The sequence below is a fragment of the Arvicanthis niloticus genome, chromosome 29 (genome assembly GCF_011762505.2).
Source record: "Arvicanthis niloticus isolate mArvNil1 chromosome 29, mArvNil1.pat.X, whole genome shotgun sequence".
Taxonomy (NCBI): Eukaryota; Metazoa; Chordata; class Mammalia; order Rodentia; family Muridae; genus Arvicanthis; species Arvicanthis niloticus.
Genome location: NC_133437.1, coordinates 17972781 through 17984151, shown reverse-complemented (window position 1 = coordinate 17984151; position 11371 = coordinate 17972781). Strand labels below are relative to the sequence as shown.

Sequence of the window (11371 nt, the reverse complement as noted above, 5' to 3'; positions counted from 1 at the left end):
ATTCTGATAACAAGATCCTAGCATGGCAGTGTGCCTAAGGCAGTGGATTCTAACAGAGCAATCCCATCTCTTCTCTCTCTGATCACAGCCTGGCCACAACGACGACAGCTTATTTCTCGACCTAGTTAGTGTTTGGTTTCTACAATTTGTGGACCTTTGTATACTTGTATGTCCTTATTTTGTGCATAACAAATACGCACACCACTTCTTTGGGTATGCCGCACTCTCTACAGTTTATACTCATTTCCCAAAAATAAGCTACATAAGCCTGGCAGTGGTGGCACACTCCTTTAATCCCAATGGTGGCAGAGGCAGGCAGATCTCTGAGTTCAAGGCCAGCCTAGAATACAGAGTGAGTTACAGGACAGCCAGGGCTACACAGAGAAACCCTGTCTTGGGGAAAAAAGAAAGAATGAAAGAATGAAAGTAAGAAAGAGAAAGAAAGAAAGAAAGAAAGAAAGAAAGAAAGAAAGGAAGGAAGGAAGGAAGGAAGGAAGGAAGGAAGGAAGGAAGGAAGGAGCTACAAGACAACTCCTTCCAACCATGTCTAAATACCCAAACAAATGTGAATACATGTGTTTAGGAAAAGCATACTTTGTAACAAAAAATTCCACTACTAAAGAAGAAAGTGAAATATATGTGCTATTTTAAGAAGAGTCTTTAAAAAGCAGATGCATATAATTGTGTTAAATTAGAACAAAAAGCCACACAATGTAAACTATCTCTTTCAACTCTTTCTAGAGTTACTAATAAGAAATACCAATTTCAGAGATAGTGTATACATTTAGATATACATATCTCCCCATTTGAGCCCAAACAGTAGCATATTTCCCTTCGTCATGGAGGAAAAACAAATTTAAGTTATGGCTTAAATATGAAAAGTTCCCAACTGGTTTGTGCTTAGAAAACTTTGTCCCCAGGTAATGCTGCTGTTTGGGGACACTGAAGAGCCTTTAGGGTATTCTAGTTGGAGGAAATGGGACCCTGAGTCAAGGATGAGCTTAAAGTTTATAGCCCAGCCCTGCTTCCTGTCCCACCCCAGAGGTGTGAGCAAACAGCCCCGACTCTCCTGTCACCACAATCTCAAGCCAATTTCACCACCCTGCCTTCCCTCTTATGATGCGTTTCCTCAAACTTCTACCCTGAAGTTGCTTCTAGTTAGGTGGTCACGGCAATCGAAGTAACTAGTACAGTCATAACTAATGTGAGTAGACTTTTTGAGGCATTAGCTCCCCCAGAACTACCTCCTGACCAGGCGCACATGATCCTCTTGCTCATGGATCAACAGACATCACTGTCCTGGTGGTAACCACTGTCCATGCCCCACAGTCTTCCTCTTCTGTGCTCTATGTCACAAGGAGCCATCCCTTACGTGAGAGAGAGCCAGGCCTCCTCACATCCTCAACATCCAGCTAGACTGAGTCAATGGGCAGCCCTGGCCAGGGTCTGGAGCGGGAGAGTAAGGAAGCCTCTGGATACAGCTGTGGCAGTAGGGCAGCTACTCTATCTTTTCTATAGTTCCAGCTGCTGCTCCTGTGTGGTCCACATGATCCTAGGGACCGTTTGGTGGCTCGTCCACAGCATCCTTATTAGTCATTCTGCCCGTTAGGTTGAGTATCTGAACTGTTTGTCAAGTTCAGCCCATGGAGAGGCCACACAGGAATGTCCTGCTCACCCCAGCAATTCAAGCCTCCTTGGTGAGGTCCTTACTCAGGAGGCTGAGGAAGAGGTTTGAAGTTCAAGGCCAGCCTGGACAACTCTGACTCTGTCTTAAAAGGGGGTCTAAGGAGAATAGTTCAGTGGTAGAATGTTCATTTGCAGTGTGCTAGGCCATAGACTCAATCCCCAATACTGGAAAAAAAAAAAGACAATTTTGGATAACCAGATGATTAGATTCATTTTTTTAAAACCTTACCTCTTCTATATGACATGGTTATTTTTTAGTATTAGCATGAAATAAAACAAGAAACAGTGACCAGAAAAGAAATATGAAGATTGAAAATTTTCTGTTGATGTATACATATATAATTATATCAGTAAAAAACAAATGAGAAAAATAAAATGAAATAAATATTATACCACAAAAGGGAGCAAGAAGATAATATTCCTAAAATATATTATATAATATAGTTTTGAAAAAGACAATATTAATGTCTACAGATTTTTTGCAATAAACTGGTTTGTCATGTGTGTAATTTACTTATTTACTTTTAAAATTTCATGTATGTGAGTGTTTGCCTGCATGTGTGTGTATAGATAGATAGATAGATAGATAGATAGATAATGTGTGCACAACATGCATACAGTGCCCACAGAAGCCAGGAGAGGGCATCGGATTCCCTGGAGCTGGAGTTACAGAAGGTTTTGAGCTGCCCTGTGGGTCTGGGAATGGAGCCCTGGTACTCTGCAAGAGCTCTTAATCACTGACCAATCTCCCTAGACCCTCAGCCTTTCTGTCTTTAAGTCTCAAGTTTTAGAGATGTGTCAATGACTTCATCAAAACCACTCTGCAGCCGGATTTGTCCATTTACTGAGAAACCATGTTTTTTTTAAGATTTTTTTTTTTTTTTTAAATGTATGTGTGAGTCACTCTCTTCCGGCACACCAGAAGAGTGCATCAGATCCCATTACAGATGGTTGTGAGCCACCATGTGGTTGCTGGGAACTGAACTCAGGACCTCTGGAAGAGCAGTCAGTGCTCTTAACCTCTGAGCCATCTCCCCAGCCCTGGAAAAAACATTGTTTTAGCTTTTGATTTCATACTTTCTTTTACATGAGCAACAGGCACACCGGTGATTAGGAAAAAAACTTCAATCTAATGATAAATTTGCTGACTCTGCCTTTACAACCATACTACAATAGTCTGCATCTTTGTTTCTTTAGGAACAATTCTGGATTATTTTAAAATATCCTTATACTTGAAAATGTCCCTGTTTATCAGAAAATTCATCCTGTGTGTCTTTGATTTTCACACAATTAAGAATTTGAAAAGAAGAAATCTGGGGCAATTCAGAATACATGCTGCTCTTCTGATCCTGGTTCAGTTCCCAGCACCCACATTGGGTAACTCTATTTGCATGTGATCCAGCGCCCTCTTCTGGCTCCATAGGCACCTATGCACAGGTGGAATATGCTCACATAGACACACACATATACATAAACAAAAATAAATTAATCTTTAACAATTTGAAAAAGAGACTGAATTTGAAATATGTATTCAAATTCAGTGAGATATTTCACATATGACCCTACCACTTCCTCTCACAGTACACACTGAAGCCCACAGTCTGTCTACTGTCTTATGAGACACATAAACATATAGAAACTTCGGTTGCATAGAACAACAGAATCCAAAACGCTCACCTTCTGTCTCTTTGCATTTATAACCCTCTGTGGTTACTGGTACTTCTTATTTGGTCTTTAAATACAGGATAGGTGGGTAGAGTTTGAAGACACAGACTCAGCCTGAGTAAATCTGAGTGATTCTAGCAGCAAAAACTCACTCTAAAAATGAAATTCGTGGAGTTGTGAATATTGGGAGCCCATGAGAAAACCGTAGCTCTCCAAATCACCTCCATAACCAGTGCGCTGCTCATTCAGATGTAAGAGATAGTTTATCATACTAGTAAAGACCTGTCATCCTAGCACTTGGGTTGCTGGGAAATGGACCAAAGCCACCCTGGACTATAAAATGAGACCAGGTCTCAAAAACACATCAAGGGGACTGGGGAGACAGTCAGTTGTAAACTTGCAAGCATGTAGACCTACCTGAGTTCTGATCCCAGCACTCACATTAAAGCCATGTGTGGCCAGGCAGTGGTGGCACATGCCTTTTTAAATCCCAGCTCAGGAGGCAGAGGCAGTCAAATCTCTCTGAATTCAAGCCCAGCCAGGTTTACATAGCAAGTTCCAGGACAGCTGGGGTTACACAGAGAAACCCTATCTTGAAAAACCAGAACCAAACTAAACCAAACCGAACCAAACCAAACCAAACCAAACCAAACCAAACCAAACCAAACCAAACCAAACCAAACCAAACCACTCTTGCTTAACACAAGGGGACCTTTTCCAACCTTTAATATTACTTAATGTCTCCTTTCCTTCTGATATGAATCTTATAGATGTGTACAGTTAGAACTGAGGAAGCTTTAACAGAGCGGGAAAAGAGAACTAAGCGTCTTCAGACGTTCTCATACCGGCCAAACTTCTTAAATGATTTAAGAAAACATTTGCCTCAGCTTCCGTTAAGCTTGCTTCTGACTGACAGTCTTTATAATCATCTTAATCAACAGTCATTTTCCTCAGAGTAAATAATAGTATGTCCCAGTTCTCCACGTCTCTGCCTCTCGTTCATTTAGTGATGCAGTCCGGCTTTTCTCCTTAAAACTGTGCTGATGGTACCAAAGACCATCTGCTGATCCTATGGGGCATACGTTTCAGCTTTTATTCTTCCTTGCCAGCTCCTTATGTTCTGGTCCTCTTTTCTGTTCCTTCATTCTCAAAATGTTTTGTCCGTTTGACATTCATGACACCATCTTTTGTAACAGAACTATCTTTTCTTTTCCTAAATGCTTGTCGGAGGCCTCTGTAACCTGGACAGCCCTGGAAAGCAGTGTTTCCAGGGAAATCTCTTGTTCTCCCTAAGAAAGAAAGTTAAAAACAAAATAAACAAACAAAACCACGAAGAAGAAAACAGACTCATAAAGAAGCTTAAGAACGATTTTATTAGCATCTGAGAGAAAGTCAAGAGGGCAGGCAAGCTGTAAATCTTGGCAACTGCCAGGAATGGAGAAGAGGAAGAGAAAAAGTCATACATGCAACTGAGGTCAGCAAGCACCTGCATGGTGGAAGGGAGAGGCCTTCAGGGAGAGAGAAAGCACAGAGGTCCAGGGAACACACGTGTAGGGTTTTGGCCAGTATCTGAAGGGAGGAAAAGGCAAAATTAGAACTCAGAAAAACAGACTGGTTCTGCCAAAGTGCTTCATGGGGGTACCTCAAGCATCCCTGATGGAGAGGCTTCTGGAATGAAAAGCACACTATCATCGCACTGAAGAGACAATTCGTTCTCCCCCTTCCTTCGCAGATCTTGAGGTGAACTAGCTTCCCACCTCGGGTGGTTCACAGGCCCAGCTGTAATCCTTAACCTGAGAGAACTGTATGTAATGTTTGGGGCACCTTACTGTGAAGTCTTCACTCCGGGTCAGAAGTAGAGCTTAGATTTTACTCTTTTGATTAGAGGAAGTAGCTTTCTTTGCTTTGGAGGGTCTCAACAAGGCACCACCTTTTCATATTGTGATTTAGATCCTAAGGAGGAAGTTCCATTTCTAGTGTTAACAGGAAAACAAGAGGTGGGATCCCAAGCCCAGCTGGAGAGAGGGGCCCATCCCCAATGCCCCCCAGTCTCTGGAATGGAGGTTGGGGGTGGGGCTTATCTGCTTTTCCAGAGCTGGTCTGTATTGACCAACATCATTCACGAAGCTGTCAATTACACATTTGAAACGTGGGCATGGCTTCAGCGGCTAGAAATGTGAGCTGTGCTTCATTGATGGCAGGCCTTGGAAGCAGGTCTGGAGTCTCTGGGTCCAGAAGCCTCCAGTCTCTCCACTAGCTCCACGCTTCATGGCCTTCAAAACTCGTCCAAAGTTTCTCCCTGCCGAAAATGCTGATTAGTGTCCCTTACCGCTCCTCATGGAACTTCCTGTAAGCTATGTTCATGACTCATTAAAGGCAAAGAGATAAAACGGGAATGGTAATTTATACATGAAAATTTTTTAAGATTTATCTGGTTTATCTTATACGGTATGAGTATTTTGCCTGCATGTACATATGTGCACCATGTATGCGTCAGAGAGGGCATTAGATCCCCAGGAACTGGAGTAACAACGGATGATTGTGAGCTGCCATGTGGGTGCTGGGAATTGAACCTGGGTCCTCTGCAGCAGCAGCATATGCACTAAAACACTAAGCCAGTTCTCTAACTTCTTTATTTTTCTAAACTTTAAAAACTATTATTAAAAAAAAAAACACTTGCAAATAGATAAAAAAGTAAAATAAAAACAAACAACAACAAAAAACACCACACACCAAAATTAACTGGCCCCAATGTCTATACAACTCAACACACTTCTATAGTTACAATAGGCATTTGGGGCTGGCACCCATTCCATGTACAGACTCCTCAATAGGACAGGATTCCTCACTTTGCTCTCTCAGAACGTGGCGTTGTGAACACTGTGTTCACAGCTTGCACTTTGCTCACCTTCTCAGCTTGCCTGTGGTTCAGGTTAAAAAAAATGTACAAAGAAAGGTCCACAAAGAGTCCAGAATGTAGTCTGTCTACCCAACATCCTCCACAGAAGACTTCAAAAAGTTTAAAATCGTTCTTCTCCTATCATTTTCCCAAAGGGAGAAAGACAGGGATTCTTTTGGATGTGACCATCCACAACATAGGAACATCCATAAATATCATGCCTGTATCTGGGTTTCTGGTAGCCCAGGATGACCTTGAACTCACCATCCTCTCGCCTCAGCCCTAAGGGCTGGGACTGTAGATGTATGCCACCAGGTGCAGCCATGCAAAGTTCTTTAGAATGAGTCTCCTGGACAATTCTTGTTTTTTTTGTCTGTTTGTTTGTTTGTTTTGTTTTGTTTTTCGAGACAGGGTTTCTCTGTGTAGCCCTGGCTGTCCTGGAACTCTGTAGACCAGGCTGGCCTCGAACTCAGAAATCCGCCTGCCTCTGCCTCCCAAGCGCTGGGATTAAAGGCGTGCACCACCACCACCCCCCTGGCCTGGATAATTCTTATACACATCTCTATAGTACTTTCAAATATTTATTCCATTTATTTATTTGTTCGTTTATGTGAGCCATGTTGTGCCCTGGTGAGTGCACAGAGGTCAGGGGAGGACATGTGGGAACTGGCTCTCTCCTTATATATGCTGTGTAGGTCCCAGGGGATAAACTCAGGTTGTCAGACTTGGCTGCAAGGCTCTCCATCTACTGAACCATCTCGCCAGCCCACTCTGGTATTTTCAAGAATATTGGTTGTTTGCTATTCAGAGCTCACATCAATCCTAGGCCCAGTTCTCTGGGATCTCAGAGCATATGACCCACTTTCTGGAAGTGGTAACATTTGGGCTCACCCCTCCACCCTTCATCCCTATACCTAGTCCTGAGGACCAAACCTAGGATCTCAGGGGTGGTTAGAAAGTACTCCACACTATGCTATAGCCCTGACCGATTTTAATTTTGATCTTAAGACATATTCTTACTAAGTTGTCCAAGCTGGCCTTGAACTTGGAAGTCTACTGCCACGGGGCTTCCAAGTAATTGGGATTGTGGGCTTGACTTCACGTGGGCTCTTTGGGGTCACAGTACTCATCTAAGAGCTGGCGGACATGCCATCAGGAGCTGAGTGCTTGGTAACCTGGTATTCCTTCCCTGTTTCTCCCGGGGCTCCCTTCTCAGGAGTTCATCTTCTGTAGGTTTCATGGCTTCCTTTTCTGTGTTATCTTTTCAGCTTCAACTCTGTGTGGTAACCAGCTTGTTCTCTGAAAGACACAGCTCATATTCCCATGAGGATAAATCTGCTCGACCTACCGTTCTAAGGCTAACCTGGGCTCTACATAATTGCTTAGCAATGGGCTGCTTAGAGCACGGTCAGAACGATGCCTGGTGGGGATAGACGCTCGGGGATGACCTAACTTCTAATAGCACAATACAAACAAAAAAGGGAACCCAGGAAAGTCCCTAGGGAAGTCAAAATGTGGGCTTATACTGTTGGGAGCAAGCAAAAGACTCTTGTCCTAAGTTCTGCCATTTTGTTTTCAGACTCCATTTAATCGGGGGAAGAAACTAAGTTCAAGGTCCCAGGCCCTAGAGGAACCGGGGACTTCCCAATAGCTGAACAGTCTTTGTTACTCATCTTCTGTTCCAGGACATAATGACTGTTGCTAACCACAGCTCCCATTGTTCAGCCTTCTTCTCCAAAAAATAATGATTGTTCCTAACCACAAAAGAACAAATAGATTTGATTGTCTGGACTATAAAACCTACTTTCTGTATCAGTTGACATAGACCAACCACATAAGGGAAGCCCTTATCCCTAAATCCTGATTGGTGGAAAAATGTAACTATAACTTGGCACAGATGGTTGTAGTTTTCAGGTTTATTTTGCATTATACTGGCTTGGGGAGGTCACAGTTCAGTTCCAGAGTCTGTTTTGTGGCCCTGATCCATCAGTTGTGGCTTGATTACAATAGATTTTTGTTATCTGCATTGACCTGGTGTTTGAGTTGTGCTGGATCTAAGTGGACCCCACAACAATACTGTAAAGGGCATCATGTCTTTAAAGTCCAATGTCCTATGCATTTCACTGTTGTACTGGGTTTTTGGTTGGTTGGTTTTATTTGGTTTAGTTTCTATTGATGTTTGGCTTGGGAATTTTTTTAAAAAACAGAAAAAAAAAACAAAATGAAGTCTCATTTTGTAGTCCTGGCTGGCCTGGAACTTGGGGTAACCCTCCTGCTTTTGCTTTCTGAGGGCTAGGACAATAGATAGGTATGAGCCACTGTGTCTAGCTCTCAAGATTGTGCTTTCAGCCTTGCTTCTTTCTCAGAGGAAGAGGAATGTGAGCCCACTTGACAGAAATAGAGAGTAACTCTCTAGAAGCCATCGGTAACAGACAGGATAGGAAGCCAGCCTTCCAGCTCCCACACAGGGGCTTCTGTCAGCCTAAACTGGGAATTGGGCTCAAGCCTGATAATATTCCTGATAATCAGAAAGCATTTGTAACCAAGGATTTCTTCTTTATGTAAGAGGACATACCAAAAGGAACAAGATGATCTAAATATCATCTCTCTGAAACAGTTAAACTCTGATGGAGCATTTAAAATGTAAAATTGCTGTCATTTCAAAACTTGCAGGGTAAGAACTCATTTTCGAGTCTTACAAAGCTTCAAGTCCAGCTTTCTTCCAAACCGTGAGACGAATACAAAGATGTGTAAATTAGTCATAAATGATAAACTACTGTTTGATTTATTCAGTCAACTAAACTCTAATGATTTTAAGAAGTATATCAAAGGATTATTTCCCAACTTTTTCTTTTTGTTTTCCTCATCATGAACAGCACTGAGGGTAATCCTGTCAGCTCTTAAGCCTTTGTTTGACCTGTGTTGTCAAATGTTTTGTGAAAAGCTCTTCAGAAGGGCACCATGTGATGTCAGCTTGCATTAATTCTTTCTCAAGGAGAGCCACTCAGTATTCAAACTGTGTTTGTGCTGGCATAATCTATTTAGTCTTCAGCTTGGTTTCTGGAAATTTACAAGTCCAGCTTCCTTGGGAAGACTCTTCTCTCTGCAAGGCCTGTGCACGAAGCAGCTTAGGAAAGGCAACCACAATGTCCTTAAAGCGCTTTCTGCAGAAGCCATTGGGAAACTGGTAAACATGAGAGAATTACATGAGAATGTATGTAACACAGTGATAATAAATGCTATTTCCATCATGGACATAGTGTGAAAAGTTAAATCTATCACTTTTTCACTTAAGGTGAAGTATCCTAATAAAGCAAGTCTGTCCCTGTCATTGCATCTGTTTCTGTGAAAGATAATTTATTTGTTTGTTCTCAGCTATTAGCCACGTACCGTGCACCTAACACCACAGAGTCCTTTAATCCCACTAGAATCAGGATTTCATATTGGCAAACATCCAATGTTTCTCTGATTGAGCTTTATAAACACCAGTAATACAAGTGTTCATCTTAAATTCATTTGAATGGACAATGCAAACCATTAATTCATCAAACCATTGTGTTTGGGAAACAATGAAAAGGTTTTTACGAAGATACTGATCTGGATTTTGATGATTTTTGAAGTGAAGTCTTGGCTACAGGATCTAAGAGCAGTTCTGTCGGCTACAACTTGGTTGTCTGTGACGGGTCTTTCTCAAGATTTGTCTTTCTACCATCTTTCTGAAGCCTGGTTCTAGTAGGTTCCGTGAGGACCAGGGGCTCTTGTATAATGGTTGCTGGGTAATTTTTACCCAGTAGTTCAACCTCCACTTGCTGTCCCACTTCACTGAGCTCCACAGGAACATAAGCAAAAGCCAGGCTCTTCTGAATGCTGTAACTGTAGCTTCCAGATGTTGTATTGCCAACCACCTGAAAAAGAACAACTATCCTCAGCATATCAGCATGACGATCACTTATGTGCCTCTTGTCCCCGGATGTTTCCCGAGCTATAAAGCTGGTTCACAGTAAGGAGGGGTCTATTAGCTATTCCTTGTACAGAACTGTGTGCTTCATCCTGAAATAGTCGCACAAACACACCATGTCCTTCACTCCATCCTTTCTCCCTCTTCCTGCTGGTCCCTTTCTTCTCAAATTGTCTCCTCTCTACTTTTATGTCTTAGCTACGGATATTTTAACGTAACTATATTCCACAGATGAATGCAAACATGTAACATAGTCTTTCTGAGCCTGGTTTCTGTCACTTAACATAGTGCTCTCCAGTTCCACACATTCTTCACTATGGCTGAGTAAAACGAAATTGAATATTTGCACTATGCTTTCTTTGTCTCTATTTTGATGGACACCTTGGGTGATCCCTTGTGTTTGCTATTGCGAATACTGCTGATTGTGGGTGTGATACCTCTCTGGTATGCTGATTCAGACTTCTTTGAATGTTCTCAGGAGTGGTGTGGCTATACTTTCTGATTTTGGTTTTTAAGAAACCTCCTCACTGATGCACATAGTATCTATGTACTAGTTAAATTTCCCACCAATGGTGCGTGAGGGTGCCTTTGCCTCTCACGTTTTCACCAGCATCATTATTGCTTGAAGAATTACTGTCTGAGGGATAGCATTTTCAACCTTGCCAATTATAAGGCACCTAGGTTGGGTGTAGTGTTAATAGTTAGTTCTACCCTGTTTCTTAGACTCTGGAGAAATCAGTAGGAGTCCTAGTACCTACCCCCAGGAGTTTCTAGCTTAGTTGGGGGAGTGAACAGAGCTTCAGGAAAAAAAAAAACAAAACAAAAACAAACAAACAAACAAAAAACCAGCGATGGTAGATAACATGAAAGATTTACTTTATAATTTGAAAACAGGTAGGATTAGGTTGGCTGAAACAGTGGGTAAAAGCTTTCAGAAGGAAAGAAGGCTATGACCAGTACGTGATAGATAAATCAATAAAAGTATGTTGGATAAAATTGCACCATACCTCAGTTAGCAATGGGCAAAGAAATGAACCATCAAAACCAGCGAAGACTTCATGATAACCAGGGTGTGAACAATATTAAACAAGCAATCAAAGGCCCAGAGATGAAAACAGGGGGCGTATGCATCAAAACCCCAACAAAACCTATGCAGTAAGTCT

At 42.1% G+C, this 11371-nt stretch overlaps 1 protein-coding gene across 2 annotated transcripts in view; it reads right to left on the bottom strand.

The window, feature by feature from the left end:
• Positions 1-9012: 9012 nt before the first annotated feature.
• Positions 9013-11371, bottom strand: part of Dmgdh (dimethylglycine dehydrogenase) — a 74963-nt gene continuing 72604 nt past the window's right edge. For both annotated transcript variants that reach the window (XM_076927157.1, XM_076927158.1), the window contains one exon: positions 9013-10155. In XM_076927157.1, coding sequence (XP_076783272.1) covers positions 9910-10155 — 246 coding nt within the window. In that variant the 3' untranslated portion in view covers positions 9013-9909. The remainder of the gene's footprint in view (positions 10156-11371) is intronic.